At 35.9% G+C, this 27,565-nt stretch overlaps 1 protein-coding gene across 5 annotated transcripts in view; it reads left to right on the forward strand.

Moving 5' to 3' along the window:
• Positions 1–27,565, forward strand: part of Kcnq (KCNQ potassium channel) — a 98,249-nt gene that overhangs the window by 47,520 nt on the left and 23,164 nt on the right. For 2 of the 5 annotated variants that reach the window (XR_013079963.1, XM_076768334.1), the window contains exons 8-12: positions 786–992; positions 4,079–4,099; positions 10,416–10,666; positions 17,354–17,446; positions 24,143–24,299. Coding sequence is in view for 4 of the 5 variants with exons in the window: in XM_076768334.1 (XP_076624449.1) it covers positions 786–992; positions 4,079–4,099; positions 10,416–10,666; positions 17,354–17,446; positions 24,143–24,299 (729 nt within the window). In the remaining variant the exon portion in view is untranslated. The remainder of the gene's footprint in view (positions 1–785; positions 993–4,078; positions 4,100–10,415; positions 10,667–17,353; positions 17,447–24,142; positions 24,300–27,565) is intronic. The other 3 variants (XM_076768335.1, XM_076768336.1, XM_076768337.1) reach the window with 3 other exon arrangements.

The raw sequence follows: 27,565 nt of genomic DNA on the forward strand, positions 1-27,565 counted from the left end.
AATAGGCTTTCCTAAGACGGAGAGAGCGTGGATAGTGAGATTTAAAAAATTACCTCTTTGCATAAATCACGATATCTCCGCAACGGAAAGTCGGATCAACAAAAACCAAAAACCATTTCAAAGGGGAAGCTTCTTCGCTTCTAACAGTGGCTTAGTAATTAATAAAACACTAGTGGTTTCGGAACTGCACGTGTGTAAAATTTCTGTATTTTTAATGCTTATTGTTAGACTGTTCTGAGACAGTGGAAACTTTGCTATATATTCCCTATTTACGCCGGAAGCTAATCAGAATTGGATACCAAATTTTGTCTGGTTTTTTTTTATAAAAAAATATAAATCGTTCAATCGGTTAGATAACCGATCGTGGCAGGCAAGCCAGACTACATACTTTTCTGAGAAGACACACAATAAGAATAGAAGTGAATATTGAAAAATTCATTGTACGTATACTATAAGAAAAGTCGTGAAGTTAAATGGCACTAAAATAACATTGTATATAAGAAATTCTAAACGAAATTTAAAAAACGGTCATTTCCCAAGTCGTAGTAGGTTTAGTGTTAATAGTGCATTTTTTGTTTCGGTTTAATAGATTTAAAAATGTCAGAAATATTAAGGACTCGTAGTTTCTTTTTACCAAAATTCACACATGCTTTAAATAAATTCACTAATTCCCTAAAATGCTCATAAATATGCGTGCTAATGTCCAGAAAATAATTCACGAAGAAGTTTCCGTAGCGTTGTAGGTTGAGAAATCCCCATAAAGGGCGAACAAATCCTGGTTGCAGGGCATATTGGGTTCCGGTTTCGCGCTGAAGGTCCAGCAGAAACAACGACAGAAGCACTTCAATCGACAGATACCGGCTGCCGCGATGTTGATACAATGTCTATGGAGATGTTACGCCGCCGACAAAGCCATCAACAGCGTGGCGACCTGGAATATCTATATAAAGGACCCAGCCCCGGCCGGACAACCCTCCACGCCATTGGGAAAGGTAAGCTTTCGCGACTCTTTGCCCAAGTTCAGTGGCAGTAGCTACTAGCCGTTGGTTGTTGATGTGTCTAGATGCTTACGATGTTAATCGACCGTCTTTCAACGACGCAGATTTTCGTTCCTTGCCGTTAGCGTTGGGATCGTTATCAATCAGTGACTCGCGATCTTTGTTTCTTCTATCGTTCGGAACGGTCGAGAATCCACTTAAACGTTCACTTGTTCAACAGATAAAATAGAATGTACTGCAGAACTTTGGCAATCAATTTTCCTCCTAAATAAGCGAATAGTATTATTAGAATGGTTAAACTATTTTTTTACGATCTTTATTTTTATGGTATTTTAAATTTAAAGGATGAATTTATCCAAGTTCGATCGTGTCGATGACGTCTTGCAAATTTGCAGTATTATTTTATCCGGTCTAGAAACGTGGAATGCTTCGAGTGGGGTTACGACCTTTTGGTTCTGAACATTTCTTTCCTTCTGGATTTAAAAGATCGTCTGAATTTCCCGACGTACGCGAAACGGCACGTCTCGTTTGATCTCGGTAAATCGATCGAACCGAATGAAACTTGTATGCGAGGAATTCAATTTTTACGAATCGGATACGTAATCTTTCGTTTTTTTCTATCCTATCGACCGGATATGCAATTTTCAGTTTGCATACTGACGTCGATACTCATAAAATAGCAATTTTGTTCGTTAATCGCTGGTACTTTCGTAGAAACTTGTTAAACGTTAAAATACGTTAAATGTCACAAGCTTAAAGTGTTTCGTTTTGAGTTGAATTTGATGATGTTTTATCGAGATTACGCGAATCATCGCACGTACATACATACGGGGTGCCTTTAAAATGGCGTCAGCAAGTTTGCATATTTTACAGCTCAATTTTTATTACGATTTTAATTTTCTAATCCACGTTATTGCAAAAGATGTGACAGTAAATTCTAATCGGTTAAATGTGTCCATTAAGATTCATCCCTTTGTTAAAAATGCCAACGTACGCCTATGAATTCTTTCTGACAGCATTTTAAAGAGCACTCTGACAGTTCTCGTTTGAAACGTGATATCGAAACTCGGATAATATTAATTCGACCGAAGATACTTGCTGGCACGTTAATGCACGGATTAACGTTGAAGGCAAGAGCGAGAGCGAGAGAGAGAGAGAGAGAGAGCGAGTGTGTGAGAGAATTATAACAAAATCCTGTGAATTCCGTTGAAAACGTTAATTGAATCAGAGTAAACGAAATCCCAGATGGGACCTCGAGTACTCTGCGAAGTTATGCAGACTATTTGGCAGTGGATGGATGCAAGCAGAGAATGCGACTTCTGCTCTGTGTTTTCAATGTGCCGTTAAATATCGAAATATTAATATATTTGATTGTTGCTCGTAACTATTCGTGTGTTGATGCAGTTCGAATTACGCTTGGAAGCTTTCGCATATTACTCTTTCATTCTCTTACGTTTCGAAACACGATCAAAATCTGGCTTCTATTGGGTTTTCTTGGCTTTTTTTTACGTTTTCTTCGTTATTATTTGAAACAATCGTGTTTTACTGCTTACAACGTTAGCTTCTTTCAACAAGCAATTCTCTTCCGTTCGCTAGTTTGAGTTTGTCATAATTTTTCATGAAACGATACAAGCTGCAGCGTGATTTGCAAATTACAACCGAAAGAAGGGCGTTTCGATGTTAAGAAATAATTCAAAGTTGCGAAATAAATTTAAAATAAATTCCATAATTAATTTGAAGAATTCAATTTTGTGTGTGTTTGCAGTTAAAATTGTTTAGCTGACAAACGTTAAAACTAACAGAAAGTATTGATAAAATACCTTCTATTAAAAAACGATAAACGACACGCATTATTTTTTGCTTAATCTTAAATTTCTCTAAATCGAAAATTCACTTACGAATATTTTATTTTACCCTCATTTTGTAACAAACAAACGTCCCCTTTTCGGTTGCACAACGAATCACACCGCATCCTGTGTAATTTGGAATGTTGAATATTTGAAAATTCGGTGAACGCATAATTATATCGGATGCATTTTGTTTATTTATATTTTCTTTTACGTTGCATTTTATGTAAAATCCGGTCAAGAAGGCGTCGACTTTGATCGATCGATTTAGCCACGTAGTTTGATGCTTAACATTTTTTCATTTAAAATTCTCTCGCAGTTCTCGCTTTCAGAACTTCGACACATCGATCGTTCTTGTTATGCAAATCGCTTATTCGCATTCGCTGTACGAGAAAAAAAAAAAGAGAATTACGTTTTGAGTCACGCGTTTGACGTAATTGAATTCATTCTTTTCTTTCTTTTTTTTTTATAGTACTCGTGTACATATTCACGGAATGCAGATGTGTAGGTGTGAATCTATGGAAGTGTATGTTTCTTTTTGTAATTACAATTTGTTACTGTGGGTTTACGTTTCAGTTCTTTTGGCTTTTTTAGCGTTTGTTTGAGGTTTTCACGTGAGAACCACGGCATTAAGAATATTCTATTGTTATCGGTTTTTTCACGTGATATTATTGGTTGCCTGATGGCTGTTCTGCCTCCAAAGATTTTATTCGCCGACGTTTTACGCTGGTTGCAAATATTAATTTCTGCTAATTCGCCATCGAACGCAATGCCTGCTAAATAAGAACGTTCAAGTCGCGACAAAATCTTGAACGCCAATTTGAAATTCGTCTAATTGAAATTGCAATAAAAGAAAGAAAATTGCGGTAGAAAACGCGCACGAAGACGATCAATTAAGACCTAGTCAAAGACTGAAAATTCTCAAACGTAGGAAACATTTCGAGGCAAATGTTTACGGTTCCAAATACCAAACAAATTCGTCGGCACACTGGTTCACAAAAATTCGCGATGGAGCATCCGCAGGAGCCATATTACAATGTATATCTCGCATCTGCTGCCAAAAGACTCGCGCGTTACCCCGTTCTTTTCCTTCACCAACGTCGTTTTCTCTAAGACGATCGTGTCTTTCTTTCTTTATTTATTAATATTTTTTCTTTGCCTAACCTACATATGTAAATACAAATCAGTGTTCCTTGTGTTGGACGATTATAAAATGTACCTAATATATTTCAGTTGATTTGTGTAAAGAAGATGGTATGTAAAGGCTTTAGATTTATTTCAATTTTTACTCTTTTGCATGTTTATTTATTTCCAATTATCACGTTTCTTTACACACGAGAACCGAACCGTCTTGTGTTAAACGCCGGGACCACCTGACAGCACACTAATGTACAACGGGTGGCAAAAAAGATGTTGCGAGATTATGGAGCATGTGTGGAGCGATATCGATTGGTAGAACGATGCCACGTTCTACCATTGGTCGAATCACCCGTGTCGTTCCACCAATCGAGAGACGATACTCCTTGCGTCAACGTTTTTGTTTCCCATTGTACGCTCGGGGGGAAATCTGGCCGCGCAGAACCTTCTTAAAAGCACGCGATGCGCGAGGAGGGCTGCGCATGGAACTAGTCTGTCATCAACTGTTCGATCGTGGTAGCTGTTATCGATAATCACGATTTTTTTGTGTCCACGTCACCTTTACCTTAGAATTGTTTTTTAATTATACTCTTCGTAGCAATTGGTTCCATTTGATCTTTTAAAAAATACATTATTCTACTTAATCAAAGCAAACAAACTGGATAAATCGATACTAAAGGACATTATTAATAAAATTAATAGAACGAATAGAAACTTTGAAAATTGAACATTCTTCTCACCATATTCAAATGGTAAAAATTCTACTCCAAGACTGAAATTCTTAATCAGGAGTAATGGGTGAAGTATTTTATTTGTTTTTTATATTTGAAGAAGTAATTTCGAGTAAAAATGACATAGATCCTAGTGTGCTGATTATCGATTGGAGCAACTGTATTAGCGTGGCCAGGTTTTTTCTTCAGATGTACACTCGTTGACATAAATTCGTTCCATCGTAAAGGTAAATGGCTCAGTTCTCGATACAAAGACTCGTAACAATAAGTATGCATAAAATAACGATTTACCTTGTAATTGGAATGTTTTGGAGAATTATTTTATCCAATAAAAATGTGTTTTTGTAAATATACAAGAGATTGATTACATAAGTATATTATTGAATCAAAAGTCTTTGAAACTATAAGGTATTAAAAACAGATCATTTCATGAAAAATGTATTGCTACTCTTTTCCTAAGAAAATAGAAGATTAAATTCCATCAACTATTTACCAATGTGCAAACTTTAAGAAATTTTACATTTCAAGTTCCATACAGTATCATGACATTTCCAGTGTTAAATATTGCAAACCCTTTCGTTTCATATAAACTACGTAGAGATTAGGTGTTTTAAAGTTAAAAGTATCGTGAATCGAGCTACACTTGCCATTACGATGGAAGAATCTACGTTATCGTGTGAACGGATACACCAATTTACGATACTCCGAATCACTTTTGGCTTCCAAATAATTCTTTTTTTTATACTTATACTGGCAATCTTTCGTCTCGCCTGTACGCGTGGAAAGAAAATCGATTCTCGAGGATAGATAACAGCTTTTCTCGGTATACTTTATCGATCTAGCAAGGAAATCGTGCTACGCTTCTTAGCGTCGTAAAAATTTTTATCAATCGGTCGAAGCGAGCGGAAATTCGTTAACGCTTTCCTCGCATAATGCACACGGGAAGGCATAACTCGCGCGTTTTAAACACGGTTGCAAAATATTCCTTGCGATTCACGACGAAAGAACACGTGTTTGTATTATTATTCTTTTATTACTGCACCATTAAGCTTCGTATCACCGTTCTAATTCGATGGGATAAAGGTCTGTGTCATGCGATGTGACTTCACCTTTTTTTTTATTTGTTAGCGTGCATGCGGCTTGAATTATATGTGCTGTGTCTATCTGTGTATAGGATGCGTTACACGTACAACGAAACGCTTATAGGTACAGGGTATCAATGAAAATCGAGGATTCAGCGTTAAAGTAAAAATCATTTACACAAACGTACGTTAACACAATTTTTAATTTAGTTTTTTTCTTAAAGTAAAATTCGTGGTTTCGTATATCTTTTATCTTCCCTTTTTTAATAAATAATATTCAAACAAAACGCACATATTTTATAAAAAAAGGATAGAAATAAAAGCACTGCATCGTAGAAGAAATTGTGTATTAAGGAATAATTATTTTTACACTCGTCTACGATTTACAAACATAGAATCTACGTTTCTATACTATTTTAACAACAAGTGTCCTCGATTTTATTCACATCTTGTATGTTCAACATGGGTTGACAGCATTGGCAGGAATGATTCTAATCTTAAACACTCGAGAAACATTTCAAAAACAGATTCTACAAGGATTCTTTTAATACTTCAGGAATGTTATTTAATCGTTTATCTACTTCCATTTCCAGTAGAAGAAATTGAAGCAAACATCTTAAGAGAATTTCTTAACAATTTACAAGAAACGTTTCTTCTTCAACGAACTTGTTCCAAAATTCTATTGCATCGGCGATCTTCGGTTGAGGTCGAAATAAATTGCAAAACAATTTAATAAAGGAACGTCTTTTAATCTCACGCGAAAAAGTTTCAAACATTCGAGGCGAGAAGAAAAACGCATCGACCATGTGTTTTAGAGTTTATCGTCGCACGTTACGTTGGCGTAAAGAAATTTCTGCAACGAGTTTGTCGATTCTTTTTCCAGCAGTGCAAACTAGATGGCTGTTTGTTTCCATTGCGTCGCGTTTACGAATTTCGGAGCAAGGAAATAATTTTTGTAGAAAGACGAGGGCGTTTCAAAACCCTCTCACATCATTTGTGGTACAAGATATCCGCGGTTGAATCATCCCTGCGTCAACCCTGTTCTACGGTGTATGCATACGTGTTGCTATTTTATTTTCGCATCAGCCTGCAAAAGCAACGAAACGAACGCTCGTGTTCGCAACCCGAGAATTTACGCTCGCCCGCTGTCGCGATCGCGACTCGAATTCTTCTGACGTCGTTTTCCTCTCTAACGCGCGATTGTTTCCTGAATTTCGATGGAACGCGACAAACGCCACCAGGTTTTTACGTTCGCGAACACAGGATCGGCGTTAAAACGCTCTAAAATAAAACTGCACTCGAGTTTCTAGGCCCTTTTTCGATCGCTCCCTCTTTTTTCCCAACCATTTTCCATATTTTCTTATTTCGTTTCATCGTGTCTCGCCTTCTGTTTCGTGACTTTGTTTCTCCGTTCCTGCCACTTGACAGTTTTACTCTCGATAATGAGAAATCCAAGATAACGGACAACAATTAAAAATACGGAAAGTTATTTATTCGATCGAACGGTATGAAATTTGAAATTCAAATTTTTGATTTCACGAACGAGGGATGGGAAAATTTTTTCTCAATGGCGATTTGTCGACAGCAAAACTGTTTAGTGCATACATCAGGCGAAAATACTACCCTTACAGTAAATAAATATTATAATAGTAAAGTAGAAATTAGTTTACAACGAACGAAAGTATTTATAGTAAATAGTGCATTCGGTATATCGTTCTTTTCTTTTCTATACATCGCGGACGTAGTGTACTGCGCGGAGGTAAAATGTTATCGGACTAATTGTTATTAATTATGAATCCCGAGCGCTCGATAATGGTGCTTAATGTAGAACAGGTATAATATCATTGGTCGTTGATTCAACGATAATTATATCTTTAATCGTGATTAAATTAATCCTTTAATGGAGTATTAATGAAAATAGTAAACATCTTTTATGGGTTTATTAAATTACTAACTATAAAATCCAACGATTTTTGAAGATTTTTGAACAGATATTAAAGGAAATAAAATGGTTTCATTCATAAAGGAATATCGTCTTCGAACGAAACGATTTAGAAATGAAAACTACCCTTCAAAGACTCTCTAAAGAATCACAATTTTTGGGTTATATCGAAATTCTTCACCATTGTCGAACCTTTCGAAATTCAATTTGTCGTGAATGGAAGTTCGCGTGGGAACCGTGTGTTCTTATATCCGTGTTGCACAGTATGGGGACGAAGGCTATAAAACGTCGTTTCGTTATGGGGAATTTTATGGATTTAGGATCCTCGTATTCCATCCGCGCTTTCCTTTGGTATCTTCCTTAAGCACTTAATGCGGCGAGGCTAGAATATGACGTTAATGCGGAGTTTATGTTGGCGGCCCCGAAAACAGATTTGAAAACTGATGCTGACCCAGTTTCGTCATTCGTGCACGGAAACTCGTTTCATTTTCGACGTGGCCGTCCAAGCGGGGGTGGTACCTACGTGTACATAAAAAAAACTCGATAAACTTCTAGGGGATGCGCGGGTTTACTGTCGCGGGTTTTGTTTTAGTCTCTCGTAAAATAAAGAAGGATTCTTTTTTTTTATTTTTCTTTGTTGGAATTCGTAGTCGGTGTTTGCAACGATACGACGAAAAATCGTTGAGAATCGACTTCGATGGTCTTTCGTTAATTAATTCGAGGAACATTTAAACAATGACGGTTTATTTATTCGTTCAAGATTCTGACGTTTCTTTCGGCGCCAAAAGAATAATTCGTTCGGTATTTAATTACGTTGTTCTCGCGCAAAAATTGTAACACGCGACTGGACAATTATAAATTGTTTCTGCGTCGCTTAAATTATGGATTCTAGCAATTTGCGACGTCATCATGCTGATTATTAATTCATGACACATTCTGTGCTGCTATCTGGATTATGCATTACCACGAGCTATATCGAAATAACGTATGGGGGATACGAAGTTTCGAAATAAAATGAACTTTATACGGGACGAGTAACTGTATTGCTTAAATATTGTAAACTATTCATCGCGTGAAAATTTAAATGATATAGTTGGGTGTCTCGAAACTAGTTTTTGAAAAATAGTTAACTTTTAACCATCGTAGTTTTGAAACAAATTCATTCGTGAGCTTTTCTACAGTTTTAATCTATCTGTATGTTTTGTAATTAATTATTATCGTATCTATCCAACCATTTAACGCGTTAAAAAATTGCTAGAAACTTGTTTGAGTAGTTGTAATATCTCACCGAAAGGACAACATTATTCCTGATAACGGAAACATCAATAGTTCAGGACAGTAAATCTAGTATGAACCATCGATTCTCTAATTGCACAGTACGCGTCGAATTAATCCTTTCACTGTTACCAGAGCAGATAATCTCTCTGTGGATTCTCTCGTTATATGCCTATAGATGTTTGATTTTGTATTCAAGATAATCTTCACGCAAGAAAAAGGATTCCTTGCATCGATGATGAAACATTCCATGGGAAGGATTCCAGAATTTCGTATAATTTTTCCCCCACGAACGAGTCTAAACAAAATTATTCTTCCCAAAAGATTCACTTATTTATCTGCAAATGTCTACAATTATAGTATTCTACTATATAGTCTACAGTTGTAGTATTTAATTTTTATTTACTACTTCTGAATTGACCACGGTGAAAGGGTTAAATCTCATACTAATTTAACTCTAACATCATATCTTTCCCAGCATACTTAAACCTTTCCGTCTCCCAGTGCAAGTTTGCAAGTAAAAATACTTAAACATAGTTCTTGGCTTATAAACAAACTGTGGATTTCATACGAATATGAAAGGTACACGTAAAACGTGACAGTTTAAATAATTCGTTTGTTTTTAAGAAATTATTTGGCCACGAGAATAAAAATCATTCCAGATCTACCAGTGGATCCTTCGATAAGGGTTTTCTTAGTTAATAGTTTCTCCATTTCTGTCAATAGTTCGAGGCAGAATTACTCTTGGATAAAATTAGTCAGAATCCAAGATAAAGCACTCCATATTATTTGATTTTGGGTACGGTCATATTCGTATTCGCCAGGGACGGGGAATTATCTCGTATTTGTAATTCCTTAACCCTTCGACTACGGTCGATTTTTACGCGAGCACAAGTCGCGTGCGGAAAACACTTTTTCACCCAGAACAGCACACACGTTGAACGCCCGTAAGCATTCAACGCACACAGTCGACCGATTAAGCGTCTATAGGCGCTTTTAGTAGTCAAAGGGTTAAGAAAACTGTCCTCTCGCTACCTTCTTCTACTTTATTCATTCGTAGAACAAAAATCCGGGAAACGGATTATTTTTGAGTCAGCTGTTTCAATTCCCCCTCTTTGGCGTTAGGCGATCAATGCACGAAATCGGCAGTGTGTTTGTAAAAAAGAACGATTCGACCGGATGAGAAATGTTGGACGACGGGAAGAAGAGACGACGCTTCGGCGCGACGAGCCTAAATTCCGAAAAGAGAAATGAGAGAAACGAGGCAGCCCTCGGCTAGAAGTCGTCGAGGCCAGGGAGCTTTTCAGATGGATCAGTGCTCGGAGCCGAGCTGGTGCTCGCTAGTAGGGATAGTGCATGTTGTGTTCGACGTGTGTTGTAATGGGAGGGCACCGGGGGTTCAGTCTCTGATGATCCAGGTGGCAAAGAAGGCGAGCGTACTGAAGAGGCGGAAGTCGCGGAACCGGATGGACGTGCAGCAGCAGCAGCAACAGTCGTTGCCGCCGGTCACGATATCCGGCGGCGTTTCCAGCGGGGCTGCCGGCGACTCCGGGGGCCAGAACGACAATCAACGGATGGAGAACGAGGGTGACGTTATCTTCTACATAGAGGAGCCGAAGGCAGGCACGCCGAACCGTGCCAGGCGCGACAACCGGTGAGTCGGCCATTGATTTTCTTCTTCGTTAGGCCTCTTTCACACCATCGTGTTTACCGACGGACCGATGAATTTTAGCAAGGTAAAAGATCCGCTTCGAACGCTTTAACTGGGGGTATTCTGGTTTAGAAAGTCAATTTTTAGATTTTAAAAATTCAGCACACACACGAATTTTTTTCTCGAAAGTGCGTTGGATTTCGAGGGTATTCTATTCACCAAAAATGATTGTAATTGACGCCCGCAGATAAAAATAATTTTTCCAGAACGATTTGAAATTTTTTTTTTTCCATCGAAAAATTTAGGCACCTACCCCCTGTCGATTTTTCTTAAAAATTCGTTTTTGATCTTTAGTAATTTTGTTTAGCGTCCTATAGAAAAGTTGTCAAATACTTTTTTATAGGTACCCATGAGCTCTACTTCAGAAAAAAGTTTCATTGAAATATATTCACAATTGTAGGAGTTATGACTGTTTGAAAATTGGACCATTTTTATGAGGTTTTCCTCATTTTGCGGTGTCAAGAACCAACTTTTCGAATATTTTTGCAATTTCTACATATTCTTCATCAAAATACGCGTAGTTTGCTTTTTTAAACATTAAAATCGTCCAATCCGTTCAGGAGTTATGACATTTTAAAGATTCGCATGAAATTTCGGGGTAACATTTCTGGCTAGAAATTATATTTTCAGTAAGGAATTTTTTTCTCGAAACTGAGTAGGATTTCGGGGGTATGTCTGTTGACCAAAAATGCTTGCAATTGACCCCTGCAACTAAAAATAATTTTTCCAAGACGATTCGAAAGTCTTTTTTTTCACCCAAAATTTTCAGCACATACTCGAATTTTTTTCTCGAAAGTGGGTAGGATTTCGTGAATATGACTCCTCACCAAAAATGATTGTAATTGACCCCTAAAGCCAAAAATATTTTTTTTAGAAAGATTTGAAATTTTTTTTTTCGTCGAAAAATTTAGGCACCTACCCCCTGTCGATTTTTCTTAAAAATTCGTTTTTGATCTTTAGTAATTTTGTTTCATGTCCTATAGAAAAGTTGTCTAATACTTTTTTGTAGGTACCCATGAGCTCTACTTCAGAAAAAAGTTTCATTGAAATATATTCACAATTGTAGGAGTTATGACTGTTTGAAAATTGGACCATTTTTATGAGGTTTTCCTCATTTTGCGGTGTCAAGAACCAACTTTTCGAATATTTTTGCAATTTCTACATATTCTCCATCAAAATACGCGTAGTTTGCTTTTTTAAACATTAAAATCGTCCAATCCGTTCAGGAGTTATGACATTTTAAAGATTCGCATGAAATTTCGGGGTAACATTTCTGGCTAGAAATTATATTTTCAGTAAGGAATTTTTTTCTCGAAACTGAGTAGGATTTCGGGGGTATGTCTGTTGACCAAAAATGCTTGCAATTGACCCCTGCAACTAAAAATAATTTTTCCAAGACGATTCGAAAGTCTTTTTTTTCACCCAAAATTTTCAGCACATACTCGAATTTTTTTCTCGAAAGTGGGTAGGATTTCGTGAATATGACTCCTCACCAAAAATGATTGTAATTGACCCCTAAAGCCAAAAATATTTTTTTTAGAAAGATTTGAAATTTTTTTTTTCGTCGAAAAATTTAGGCACCTACCCCCTGTCGATTTTTCTTAAAAATTCGTTTTTGATCTTTAGTAATTTTGTTTCATGTCCTATAGAAAAGTTGTCTAATACTTTTTTGTAGGTACCCATGAGCTCTACTTCAGAAAAAAGTTTCATTGAAATATATTCACAATTGTAGGAGTTATGACTGTTTGAAAATTGGACCATTTTTATGAGGTTTTCCTCATTTTGCGGTGTCAAGGATCAAATTTTCCAATATTTTTGCAATTTCTATATATTCTCCGTTAAAATACGCGTAGTTTGCTTTTTTAAACATTAAAATCGTCCAATCTGTTCAGAAGTTATGACGTTTTAAAGATTCACGTGAAAATTCGGGCAGACATTTCTGGCCAGAAATTATATTTTCGGTGAGGAATTTTTTTCTCGAAAATGCATAGGAATTCAGGGGTATGTCTAATGACCAAAAATGATTGTAATTGACCCCTGCAACTGAAAATAATTTTTCCAGAACGATTTGAAATTTTTTAATTTTGTTGAAAAATTTCACACCTAACGAATTTTTTTCTCGAAACTGGTTAGTATTTCGGGGGTATGTCTGTTCCCCAAAAATGATTGTAATTAACCCCCGCAATCGAAAATAATTTTTCTGTGAATGATCTGAAATTTTTTAATTTAATTTTTTAATAATTTTTGAACGAAGCCTCAGTCAACAAATTGACATTCTTGATTTTCGTCTTATTTTGGCCTCTAGAATCTCCCATTAATATTTTTCCCAGGAGTGGCCGAACAACCTGTGTAAGACGTTTAAAAATTGAGGAGCGAATCCGCTTTGCTCGAATGAAATTTAAAACTAACCATTTTCTAACCAGATTAGATAATGACGTGCAATAAGACTCTCAGTTATCAAACCCGGAGCTTATCGGATAGGTGAAAAACGGTGGTGTAAACGAGGCCATTTAGCATTTAACAAGGTGTCGGGTTGCAGCGGGGCGGCTAAATTGAAAAAAAAGGAATTTAGATCAACGAATTGCAATGGAAATTACGTTTCCTTGCTCTCGGAATAGAAGGAGGGTTTAGAAAGTTGAAACTTCGAAATGAGTTTCGTTTGAATTTTCAACTCCGACCACAGGTTTTATCTTAGACAGTCAGATACTTACGAATAGTCGGGGGCAATTTGCATATTTCCAATCTCCGAAGACAATTAACTCTTCGTTGATTAAGCTTGAAAAGTTTACGAGGAATTTTCCTCCCGATAGAAAGGCGCGGGGGAGAATTTAAATGTTGATACAATTGGAATATAATTTTGACAGATTTTTACCTGGTCGTAAATCTCCAGAATTTAGTGAAAAAATCATAGTTTTATCTGTACAAAAGAAATTTAGAATATTTATAAATCTCCTGGTAACCCGACATCCTATCTAGATCTGGAAGTGTCAGTAATAAAATAAGTAACCTTAATACATAACTGCCTTATAGTATTAAGTACTTGTCAGAGTATGCAAAGCATGCATTAGCATCTATGTTAATAATAAAAAATAAGATACATTTACAGACGAATCGTAAGTCGTAAATTAAAAGTTTCAGAGGAAGCTTTTCACAAATGCATTCAACGTGTGCAATATTAGCATGCTTGGTGGATTTAAAGTCTTTAAAGCTCGAAGCTTTCAAGGCCTCGGTTCTTGCAGTTTATACAGTATCAATATCAGTGCATATCATATACAATATTGATGTGTCCTCAGATTCTCGTCGAAGCTAGCTGCAATGCTGGCGAAATACCGAAACGTTTTTCCAAAAGACACTCGATAGTCTCGAACGATACAAACAGTATCGAGCCGTGTTTCTGTTTTTTATCGATTTAACAAACTTTATTCAGGGAAACTGTTATCAACGGATGGGCGATATTTTTTCGATAAAAATGAGTTTAAACACGATACAATTCGAACTATGTTTATATATTCACGATCAAAGGACGATCAGTTTCTTTTAAGGAAATTGCTTCCTAGGTGTAAAGTAATATTCTTTTATTAACGGCATGATCTCAATTATTACTAGAACAGAAATTATAAACAACTATGTCCAACTGCGTCAAACGATAGACAACTTATAGTCCATTGTTCAGATTTTGTGCGAAAATTATTTACATCGTTGACCACTGTGTTTGGTTTAAAAAAAATGTCTCTGTGTTTATTGAAAAATTTTGACGTTTAAAAATAAATTACCGAATTTGTTCAACCCTTTAACCAGTAAAGGGGATAATCTCCTTAAAGTTAGCGAAGCACTTCAGTTTCGAAATATAATCCAAAGTTGCTAGGAATGGACTTCCCAGAACGAATTTATTTTCTCTCTAGTTTTCGCGCATTATTCGGTCCGCGACAGCCGGGAAAGCATCAAGTACGAGCGCGCCACGAACAGAGACGCGAATTCTCGACGGGAAAGAGTTGCAAATAATTTGCATGCTCCTCGACGAAGGCGTCTGGAGTTCCATTTGAAGTTTTACGATGTACGCTAACTCTAAACGCGACTATAGCCATCCTTCGATCTCGCTGGACGACGAAAGATTTCCCGGGAAACTTTACCTCGCCAGGAAAAGAAAATGTTCCTCGACGTCAATTTCAGACCAATTTGTTTGAAACTACATACGAATTACATTGTTCAAAGCATCCATTAAAAGGCACCATAGTTGGTACGAGCATGTCTTCATTTTTACTTTCAAAGCTTATATGCAATTCAAGTTTTATTATTCTTCGTTTATCGAAAATTTGTATCGTTTTGACTATAATGACGTTTTCTTTCAATACAACTATTAAACTTGCAAGTATATTGTATTTCTAATTTTAAAAGGGCTTTTTTCGGCATAACATGGAAGCTTCATATTTATCTTATCAGATTTCTCGAATGACTGTGGAATATGATCATATTCATATTGTATATTGGTCCAGAGTCGTTTGAACATCAGCATAGTTGAAGGAAAGAGGCTTTTATTGACTAAATAGATTACGAGAGAATGTAGACACATTATAGTCAGGAACAGTAGAACCTCGATAATTGCAAGAAAACGAATGTGAGAAATCCTGCAGTTATGGAGACTCGTGCAACGATCGAGGTAATAAATTCGATAAGAAGAAGCCCCACTTAGACAGTAAGTATGTTTCCACTATCTAAGATCACTGCTACTTGTATCTTCCACCTACAATTTCACTCGTTGCCGAATTCCTACTATCTTCACTTGTCGACACTGTACAATAAACGATATTCCTATGCAATTATCGAGGATTTACCGAGGTTTTACTGTAGTTAACGACGAGGAATTAAGGAATCCCGAAAGCAGTCATAGTCAGTTAAAAATAAGTCGATATTCAGTTAGCGTAGGGTCCACTAACATTATAAAAAATTGTTTCAACTTTTCTGATCGATCTTTTATCACACAAACATTCTTGATCATTTTGAAGCGCACATAGTATACGATATAATCAATTTTTCTATATCTACACACTTTTACTTTGATTGTTAGTCATCACAGTTACGTTTTGAATGTTTCCCAATTTAAAAGAATGTTTCAACACTTTTTCTCTTTCTTATTTCGTAATATTGCTTACATACTTTCCTTATAGTTTGTTTTTTATATTTTCTCAATTTCAGTATCAATCGTTTCCAATTATTAAAGATTGTTTATCCTACATGACACGTACTTCACGCTTTGTAACACTTTATACAACCTGAATTTTAATTATGTAGTAAACGATCTACAATAATCGAAACACAACAACGATACGAGGTGTACGTACGAACGAGCTCCAATATTTAATTTGAAATAAATAACGAAATAATTTTGTTGCCTCTGCAGCAGTTTCGACAAACTCGTTAATTATTTTTATCAAACGTTCGAGTCAATATAGATAAAGTTTAAATAAAAGAAATTGGAAAAAATCATGCTGGGACTAAGAAACGTGGTTGCTAATTGTATTTTTCTGAAAGAGTATCGCGACGTTTTATCAGCATTGCACTCACCAGCTTCATCGAGTGTCTGAGAACGCACTGTTATTGTATCGAACTAATGTACTATCGTTCACTGAGAAACTTGGTGCTTCGAAAGCTCCAAAATGATACGCAGAGTGATTCAACGCGTGCCAGACGAGTGGTATTTCCCGTTTGGCGAAAGGTAAAGAGTCACAGAGGAAAATGTTGAATGATATATTAAGGTGTATATGTCCGCGACGTCTCTTTTCATGTAAATGCAACGATGCATCTGCATAATGCAATTGCACTCTATTTAAAGACATTCAAGTATCTCCTTTTACCGTACAACGTGTTTCAAAACTGATGGCTAACTGTTTAGCCCACGAAATGTCGTACTTTACGATATTACTTGCTTGCAGTAAACATTGTTCTAAAGAAACACTAAAATTATTATTAAAACGCAACGCGAATGTACTCGTTTACATGTCACTGTTCGTTCGTAGTTTCGAGCTGTGTTTGAGAACTTTCCGGAAAATTAACAAATAAATTTAGAATACAGACGTAGTTTTAATATATAAATTGATGAAACTGTCTAAAACAATTTTTAGCGAGAGGAATAATTGATTTGCGTCGTACTGTCACTTCTGTGATCTGGATGTTCAATTTTGTTAATTGCTCTAGAGAAAACGCTGAAAGTCGGCTGTCATTGACCCTGTCAAAAATAACCCCAAGATATAAATATCAGAAAGCGATTAAAGAGAAAACCACGATTTTTAACCAAATTTCACGCGGTCACTGTCGCCTGTTATTCCCTATTGAAAATCCTGGTACTTCGAATCCTCCTTAAACCGATCAATTAACGGAGCAGTGGGGGTTCGCGAACGCGTCCGATTTCTTCGTCCAGCGTTTCGAAAAGTGGAGCACAACACGTGGAGAATATGCGTGGGAGCCGAGTGGTAAATCTCTGGAAATTTTACCGTAAAATAATAGCTGGTCGGGAAACTTGGGCTGACAGGAAACGTCAGCCGACTGAAGGGCACTTTCTCTAGAGCGGCTTTGAACGTCGAAGGAACTAGTTCTCGAGTTTGGTAGTGTGAGTAGCGTATTTCCGGTTGGCAGGGGAAGCCTCTTCACCTCGCAGACAAGCTCTGTCACGGAGGCCACCAGCGACGAAATTGACATTGATATCGAAGAACCTCAAAGGGTCACCACGTAAGTATACTTTCCCATACGTGATTTTCCTCCTTTTCCGACCACAGCGCTTTTCGGAATGGGACGAAAACTTAACACATTCTGCATACGTATTTCTGTTTTGGAGAACTTACTCTAAGTGTACGATGTTTCGAAGAAAGTAGATCTAATAATTTCATTTTCTATTAGGTTGCTGCGTGAGGTCTGTGATTCCATTCATATTACAATGTTTAACGTTTCTCTTAACTCTGTCTTTCAAATCCTTCACGAACACTAACTTCAATTGTCAAACGAAAGTACAAAGTTTCAACGAGGTTTCTTAGGAAAAAAAAACAAAATTGTTACGTTGTATATATTAATTAATAAATGGACAGAATTAATGCAGCAACCTAAAAGTTCGAGATGCTGAAGATTTCCCCTATTTTAATATTAATTGATTATATGAACATTTTTTCCATATTATTGTAGTATGTATCGAATGGTAAATTCAATGTTTTAAAATTTGTTGTCAAAGCTACTTCCACGATTACATGCACGTGTCTTTTGTATTGTGTATAAGAGAAACAACCCTCATATATGTCACAAAAGATCGATTTTTGATGTCAAAAATTAGCAGTACAAACAACGCATTTAAAAGCTGAAGGGTTATTAATAGTAATTGTATGGGCACGCTTTCTTGTTCGTAATTTTCACGCTTTCATCGAAGTACTTCATCCCACTACAATTTTGCATTATTTTCTGTAGAAGTTAGTTTCTTTCGGTAAGATTAAAAGTATCGTATTACGAGGAAAGTTGTCATGAAAATTGTATTTCTTATCTTGCATGATTTCCCATTCTTTGCCATCGATGGTTCATTGCATTTATATAGGTGTGTAAATTCAAATATAATTTTCTGTATCTCAGAAACCCATCCATCGAACAATATAATGATTAATATAAAAATGCGTCACTTACTCTCAGGGAGCATTAAAGAAAAAATGATTTCAATTGTCTTAAATGAGTCAGATACCAAATAATATGTTTACTAGGTATCGAATTAAAAATGTTATCGAAGCAGTATAAAGTAAATAATTATTTTATTCTCGTGGAGCACAGTTTGGTGATTCGTTCAGTTTAAAATTTAATATTTATTTCTATAGAAGCTATTTCTTCATCAAGATATGTAAAAAAAAACTTGTTTGAAGGCATAGCTTTTGAAAGAATACCTTTAGAATTTCTCCGAGTTAAAGTCGTGTCTTTATTTCTGTTCGAGCTAATTACTCTTTTGGGAACAGAATGAACTGCGTAATTTATAAACCGTGGCTTTGAAAAACATACCTTGGGAATTTCTTCTGAATTAAAGTTTTGTATTTGTTTTTTTGCGAGAGAGTCGGGGACCATAAAGAATTCACTCGAGAAACACAGCTACGAAAGCATAGTTCACGCTGTTTCATTAATTAAGCAGATTATATAATTTCAGAATTTTAATTATGCGGCTGATCAAATTTTCCTTATTAAATATCAGTTTTTTTCAGTCGCTTTTTTACAAAAATTTAATTTACTGCTTTGCATGCTTTCGTTACGATTGTAAACAGAAATATTAAGTTATCAGAAATATTTCGCTTTTCATGTATATGAAACGTGAAAAAATTTTTCCTATTTGGCACAGGCGCAGCCTGCATACTCAGGAATTTTTACGGGATTTTAAAAGATTGAAATTTTTTTTCTATTTTCAGTGCCTCCTTTGTTAACCGTCAGTTTTTAATTGAATTTCAATGTTTCTCATAGCAATTTGGAATGCAAAGTTTCACGATTGTTTCCAGAAAAGTGAGTTGAAATAATAATGTTTAAAATCATTTTCAATCGAATTTTGGCTGTGAAGCATGAAATTGACTATATATCTAAAATTTCTTTTATTCTAAAATAATTTTCTTATACATATATGCTCGATTGATAAACAACGTTCACAATACTCAATGTAAATTTACAATGCATTGACGCGCAAGTATGTGGTTGCTCATTTTATAAAATGGAACCCTATACATTTTACTAATCGACACAATTATTATCCAACAAAGAAGCGAAGGGAACACATTACACAAAGTGGGTAATGTTTCCAACAGACATTTAGTTATAGAGAAACTGTGTCTAGGTAAATTAGGTGATCAGGAAAACAGACTAGTACTAACGTTAAAATACTCAAAAACTTTCTCCCATTGGCTGTAATTACCACCATAATGCGATCATTAAGTTGGATTAATCGCATGACAAGACATTACAACTTGATAGAATTGTCTCAGATTTATCTTTATTTGTTACATAGTCAAAATTAATCAAACTTCCACCAGATAAATTATAAATCAGTTATGCTTCGACCACAATAAATTTCTCAAAAATCGTACTTTTTATGCGATACAGATCCTGAGCAACACGACTCGTCGCCATCATTTTCAAACTACTTTAGGGATTTTAGTAACTTCGTCTACTCGTAGCTTAGAAACACGAACTTTCTAATCTCGTGCCCAGAATGTATCGAATTAGACATCAATTTCTTAGCTTCGGTTGCACGTTTCTCGAATCCTTTCCAGTTTCCAACTTGTAAGACCAACTGTAAGGAAATTGCTGAATTTCCGCGATCGTCATTCGCAGCTACTAACACCCTGTATCCCAGGGTGTCCGTTAAATGCGAGTGGACACGTTGCTTTACCTTAGAATTCAGTCACTTAATATCCTAGATTCCCATCGTCTATCAACAAAACTTTAAACAAATACGACAGAGTCAGGAAATTATTTCGATATCCATAAAATGGTATTAAGAGAAGTTTCTACATTTTCTGGTCGATTTTCTGAGGGCACATTTAAATATACAGAGCTTAAATTCTATAGAAAAATATAAATTATAGATGAAGATTTAAATCGTGAAAACACACAACGAACTATTTATCGTTTTGAAATTTTAACTGAATATACATAACACGTTTTTTCGTTATTGAAGACGAAGGAACTTCGTCGTGGTTGTAACAACATGGAATTGACTTTAAAAAAAAATTTTAAGAATTCGAGATAAGGAAACAAATATTCGACAAACTATTTGTCAATTTGAAATTTTAAGGGGATATACATAACATGTTTTCTCGTCCCTTGAAAACAAAAGAACTTCGTCGTGGTTGTAACAAGAAAGGATCTAAAAAAGAGCCTTTAAGAAGTTTTTAATAGCTTTTTGACTGGCTGTCGTGGAAATATCGTCCGACCATTTTACGCTTACGTCGGGCTAGATAACAACCGGCAAAATCAGGACGTAGGAAAGCCGTAGGAGTCTATATATCTCTATGCAAATTACTTTCATTTTGCATGCGGAATCGATATTACCGGAGGATTTTCGTCTATCACGGGTTCGTACTACACGCTCGAAACGTTCTCAGATGGCAACTTACGGCGTACTCTATCGAGCAAGTCATTTACTGACTTCTACCAGTATTCGAATCGTTAATGTACATTATTGGCTGTTAACCTCAAACCCTCTTTGGAATATAAAAACTACGCAATACGTAAAAGAAAAACTTAGCAAATATTTTTAATAAAAAATAAAGGCTACTACAAGTTTCATAGAAAAAGAAAATACAAGATTACTAATTGTGAGAAAAGACGTTTGAAACCAAGTTTGTTACAGCTGTGTAACACACAGAAGAGAGAAGTAAATTTTAATGAAAATCTAGGTATTATCTAGGATAAATGAAAACTAGGAGACGAAACACATAAAAGAAAAATGTATCGAATATTTTTAATAAAAAATAAAGGCTATTACAAGTTTCATAGAAAAAGAAAATACAAGATCACTAATCGTGAGAAAACATGCGTGAAACCAAGTTTGTTACAGCTGTGTAACACACAGAAGAGAAAAGATAATTTTAATGAAAATCTAGGTATATCTAGGATAAATGAAAACTAGGAGACGAAACACATAAAAGAAAAATGTATTGAATATTTTTAATAAAAAATAAAGGCTATTACAAGTTTCATAGAAGAAGAAAATACAAGATTACTAATTGTGAGAAAATACGCGTGAAACCAAGTTTGTCAGACGCAGAAAAGAGAAGAAACGTTTAATGAAAATCTGGAAATGATTGATTTGCATCGATAAATGAAAACTAGGAGTCGAAATGAAACACATAAAAGGAAAACATACCAAATATTTTTAATCCAAAATAAAAGCTACTACAAGTTTCATAGAAAAAGAAAATACAAGATCACTAATCGCGAGAAAAGACGTTTGAAACCAAGTTTGTCACACGTAGAAAAGAGGAGAAAATTTGAATGATAATCTGATAATGATTGATATTCGAGGAACGATCTGTATCGATAAATGAAAAGTGGGGGTCGAGACGAAACGAGCTGCAAGATAGATCTTCAGAAACGATCATCATCGCGCGGCATTGACATTTCCGGGTACCGTGTTCTCGAAAGAGGAACGAAACGTTACCTCGCGGTGGTGGCTCTCGTGAAAGGCTTTTTTTTCTTGAAAAGCACAGAACGTAAGTGCTTTTTTCACCGGTGCATTACTCAGCTTCACGGACGGCCTACATTCTTTGCAGAGCGCGGTGCTCGAACCCCTAACACAAAGACAGTCGCGGCCAGATTTTTCTCTTTCCTCTTCTTCGCGACGCATCCCTTGCGTTTGATACTCGAACCGTGTTTCTTTCTTTTAACATTTTATTTAGCCACGCTTTGCCACGCTTTGCCATTCTCGTGCGAAATCGTTCCTGGAAAGTAGCCGCGATCGCGGTTTCCACGACAACGCCGTTTCAGAATCGCGAATTTCCCTAAAAGGTTGTCCTTTTACGTTTAATCGTATCGAAAGCTCTATATGATTAGCTGATCTCTTCAAAGTATAAATGTAATTAACCCTATGCTGTACAATAACGGGTCTAACTCGTCACAAGTTCTTAATGTCAAGTTTCACAATCATAAGGTTACTCACTTGTCAACGACTGTTAAATCAACACATTTTTACATTCATGAGGTATTCGTAAAATAAATCTATTCTTTTTCATGACCATTGTACGAACAAATTTACTCAAAATTATATAGTACACGTTTGAAGAATTATTTGAAACTAAATCGTACGTGAAGGGTTTAATATAATAAAGTTTCGAAACGTAATTAACTTAAGTCGACAGAAGCTCCACGCTCTTCGTATTACGTTAGTACGAAGTTGATAAGACCCTTGTTTTAATAACAGCTTAGCATCTGCGTGACATTGAGTATACTAAGTTCGTGCAGTAATTCGTTGGCCCTTGGGATTATGGCTTCGTGATTTGTCAAAGTAATTCATTTTTCTTACGACCGTGAACCCAACTGTCGTTTTATGTAATCCCATAGACACTCTATGGCAGTGTTTTTCGAGCTAGGCTACGTGGTTTCTCGTAACTAATATTTTATTCTTGTCAAGAGGTTTTCTCAACTCAGAGGACTGAAAGTTTTCTCTATTACTGATAGCTTTTTTAAAAATATATTTCTTTTAAAAGCAGTTTTGTATTCTAAGGACTCTGCTAAAAGTATTTTTTCATGGATAGAGAATCCCAAATATTTTAACTTATGCGTGTATGTACTATACATATACTCTAAGTAGTGCTTATCGACAGTGTTGTTGTTGACGAAAGGAATATCGATTTTCTTATCTCCATTCATCCAAGGTGCTTGAATAAAATTTGATTTGAATAAGCCCTTGTTCGAGCAAACATTCGTGTGTCCCGCGTATGAAACGATATTCGAATCTACATGAAACTGCACCTAATGTTGCGAGAAAGCGTCTTTGCTCGAGGTAAACTGTGTCGAGTCGTAAACAGATGAAGAACGGCCACTTTTCTCGAGAATGTTCTCGTAATTGCTCGTCGAGAGAACGTGGGCGGCACGCGTGTCGTTTGAACCAGCTTGAAAAGCCGAAAGCCAATAGTGGAGAGTATTTCCATGTAATTCGGAATATCGACAACCAAAGTTGCACGAACAATCGACACGCGACGTCGTCTTCCTTGGAATAACAATTCTTTTACGTTTGGGGCTCGAAAACGTCGTACAATAGGGTATTTGGTCCCGAAAATCTAGTAAAAAGTATTTTAAAACGCGGTCGATCTTCGAACAGTCAACGCTAAAATTCGTCCAACGTTGATGAAACAATTTTAAAGTTTGAATTTTATCGTAGCAACACGAGGGAATTTCAAATAATACACGTATGCTGTATAACGTTGAACTGTGGATTTGAAAATTTCTATTTACATTTGGGAAATGCGTTAGGTCCTGTTTTAGTCAAATTTCAAGACTTCAAAATTTTTGGTATCAAAGTATCTCCAAATTATCATTAGACGTAATTAACTACTTTGTTATTCGACCAACTCCAAATACGTATTTTTATATATTCTCAAGAACGCGAGAACACTGTTTCTGCTTTTGACTAACAGATCGAAGGAAGCAAATGTAATGGAATGATTCGATTTTGGTCTGTAAACAAATTATAAATCGGTTTCTGTTCTTTGCACGCTTGGTATATTAAGTAAAACCTCCCGAAGCAGATGCACAGGGAAATCAATCGCGCCAGATCGTAAATCAACGACAGGAAAACGTGAACCCGATAAAAATGATAGTCATTCCGTGATAATGCCCATTCCGAAACGTGCCTACAGAGATCGGGAGCAACCCAGGCATGTAGTTCCAACCGGGGAATCAAATTTCGTTGATTTTCAGGTTAACCGAAGCACATCGAAACGCCATAAGGGCGATCAGAAAGATCAAGTACTTCGTGGCGAGGAGGAAATTTCAACAGGCCCGTAAACCTTACGATGTTCGCGATGTCATCGAGCAATACAGCCAGGGTCACCTGAATATGATGGTCCGAATCAAGGTGAGTAAATCTTCCTATTAAAATATTTACAAAATGTTTGTGAATTATAGGGATTGTTAAAACTTCTTTGAATATATAGCGTTAAAGGAAATTTCAAACTAAATATGGAAAATAGCATAAATTATAAATTACGGCACTGCAAAATTCTGACTACTAACGACGCAAACAATCTGTATATAAATTTAAGCTCATTTTTTATTAACCCTTAAAAGCATAGTTTCTCAAAAATGAAATACTCTCTTTAACTCCTAATTAAAGTATTAATCGTAGCGAAACGGTCTATTCAAACGAAGTATGAATAAAGAGGAAAAAAGTAAATCGGTGCGATTTTCAATATGACATTTAGATTGAGAAATTGTTTTGGCGCGCCTGAAAAAGTTCGTGAAAGTTAGGAGTTACAATAAAATTAAATTTTTTTGAGATTTATTCTTGCTAAAAAGATATTTTATAGGCGAGTACCTGTGTTTTATGCTGGCAAGCGTTTTTTTATTAAAATACGTTGGTATTGCACTGGTTCTTTACTTGATTCATCTATTTAAAAAATGATACGGTATGAAGAATGGGTATAGTAATTCTATTATATTCTGAATGAATATTTTTTTTTGTATTTTTAAATAAATCTATATAATAATCTACATATAATAGATTTTTTCGGTTAAAATTAAAAAATCATGCATTTAAGAGTTAAACAAACGATCTATAATTCAGTATTAATCGCACACCGGTTGTATGATCAGAAGAAATCTCTGAAACTTCTTTAGGTGCATAGAGTCAAAGTAAATTTCAAAATAAACATAGAAAACAGCATAAATTATAGTAGATGATATGATCATTAGATAGGGGATGAAATGCCCTTTAAAATGAGCGTTTGTGAGAGTCGATAGCTTTATTAGTTCCGGAGATATAGCAATTTTAGTTTCAAGTCGATGCGGTGGCTAGTTACGGAGATATAAGGCTTCGAAGTTTGTTTACTTTTGTCAATGAGCTCGCGCGCGTGAAAATAGTAAACAGTGCGTAGTAAATTCTTGGAAATACTACGCCCGGAAACTAGGTCACGCACGACGGTCACGAGTCACGTACGAAAAAGAGAGGTCCGGCGCGACGCGTCAGACGAAGACAGAGATAGTCGAATTAAGAAAAATACCCTTTTACATAAATTACGATATCTCGAAAACGGATAGTCGGATCGACAAAAACCAAAAGCCACTTTAAAGGGGAGGCTTTGCCGCTTCTAACAGTGGCTTAATTATTAATAAAACGCTAGTAGTTTCGGAACTGCACGCGTCTAAAGTTTTAGTATTTTTAATACGCGTGAATAGGCTATTATACACGAGCCGGACAGAGAGACAGTCGAATTAAGAAAAATTACCTTTTACATAAATTACGATATCTTCAAAACGGATAGTCGGATCGACAAAAACCAAAAGCCATTTTAAAGGGGAGGCTTTGCCGCTTCTAACAGTGGCTTAATTATTAATAAAACGCTAATAGTTTCGGAACTGCACACGTCTAAAGTTTCAGTATTTTTAATACGCGTTAATAGGCTTTTCCAAGACGGAGAGAGCGTGGATAGTGAGATTTAAAAAATTACCTCTTTACATAAATCACGATATCTCCGAAACGGAAAGTCCGATCAATAAAAACCAAAAACCATTTTAAAGGGAAAGCTTCATCGCTTCTAACAGTGGCTCAATTATTAATAAAATACTAGTAGCTTCGGAACTACACGCGATTAAAGTTTTACTATTTTTAATACTCTTTAATAGACTTTTGTAAAACGAATAGAGAGAGACAATGGAATTTTAAAAAGTACGTTTCTTTCTTTACTCAATGATATCTGCAAAACGGAAAATCGTATCGACGTAAAACAAAAATTATTTCAAAGGGGAAGCCTCCTTGCCGCTTCTAGCAGTGGTTCAATTATAATAATCGTAGGAAATAGATCACGTTAGGCTGCAAGAAGAATGTCGATGGCAAAATTAGACCTTTATTTACCAGAGTTTAATATAATAGAACTGACACTCTTTGTGAGCGAAAGAAAAGCCCTCCGTTTCAAGGATTTGGAAACTAGGAGACGGGCAAGTGATAAGATCGATCAAAGCTTAGGAAATGTAGGTGAAAGCCTCGGAAGCTAGGATGATGCAGGGTTCATAGAGCACGGATAACACAATGTTTACAGGAATGAGTGACGCAGTGTGTGCAGGTGAGAAGTTGCACGTAGATTAGGGCGAGTTACACGGTCTTTCGATTTTACTTGTCATATTTTATTACATTTGCCAATACCATAAATTTTGACAAGCGTTCCTTAGTCGAAATAGAAAATAAAAATTATCTTCTGTCTCCTACGCTTGAAAATGAAATGAAAATTTGAAAGCACAGAGTCTGGGTTTTCTGTTAGAAAATACTTTACGAAGCGACGAAGAGGCAGATAGAGATCGATCAGTTTCGATTCCTCGGTTTAACGGTTATCAGGTGGTAAGTTTCAGTTTTTAATGGCTCTAGTTTCGAGTGCATTGAAAGTGACAAGTTCGTAAGGTACACCGGTTCCAAAGTCTGGATTGTCTCGATTAATATTCGAACGAGTCTGAAGGTTACAGAACTTCCGAAGTCGATTCGAAGATTACAGAAGTTCCACCCTTAGTGTCAGTCTTGTGCTTAAACATTAAGTATGATTGCTTCTTACAAGATGTTCCTGCGAGGATGTGAGTACAGGCGGGGTGCATCATGAGAATATTTGAACGATTATCTGAATTTTGCAAGCGGAAACATATTACGGAGAAATTCTTGAATTCGGAGGAAATGGAATCCATTTGTTCCGCGTTTTCCCTTCGCGGAGGCTTTTTATTTCGTTTCACTGTTTTACTGTTCGTACTGTTATGAAAAGATTAACGCCATTATATTTTATTTATTCAACAAATTAACGTGAAGCAGCGAAGGTTATCCGATACTTCGAATCGAAATATATTTGGCCCATGTTGGATTATTTGTTTAATGGAAATTTATGAGAAATAACGTTGTGTTCCACTTGTTGGTGCATTAACCCTTAAGTGGACTTTTAATTTCAATTGAAATATTTTACTTAATGTTGATTTTTACCAAATTGGTAAATCAACTTTCCTTTAAAGCATTTAAAAAATTGTGAACTAATGGAGGATTACATAAATTTTCACATAACTATATTGACACATATTAAATAATTATTAATTCAAACTTGCCCCAATAATCCACTCAATGGTTAAATATTATTACTTTAACTATCATCTTTT

This window comes from Colletes latitarsis, chromosome 7 (genome assembly GCF_051014445.1).
Source record: "Colletes latitarsis isolate SP2378_abdomen chromosome 7, iyColLati1, whole genome shotgun sequence".
NCBI classification, from domain to species: Eukaryota; Metazoa; Arthropoda; class Insecta; order Hymenoptera; family Colletidae; genus Colletes; species Colletes latitarsis.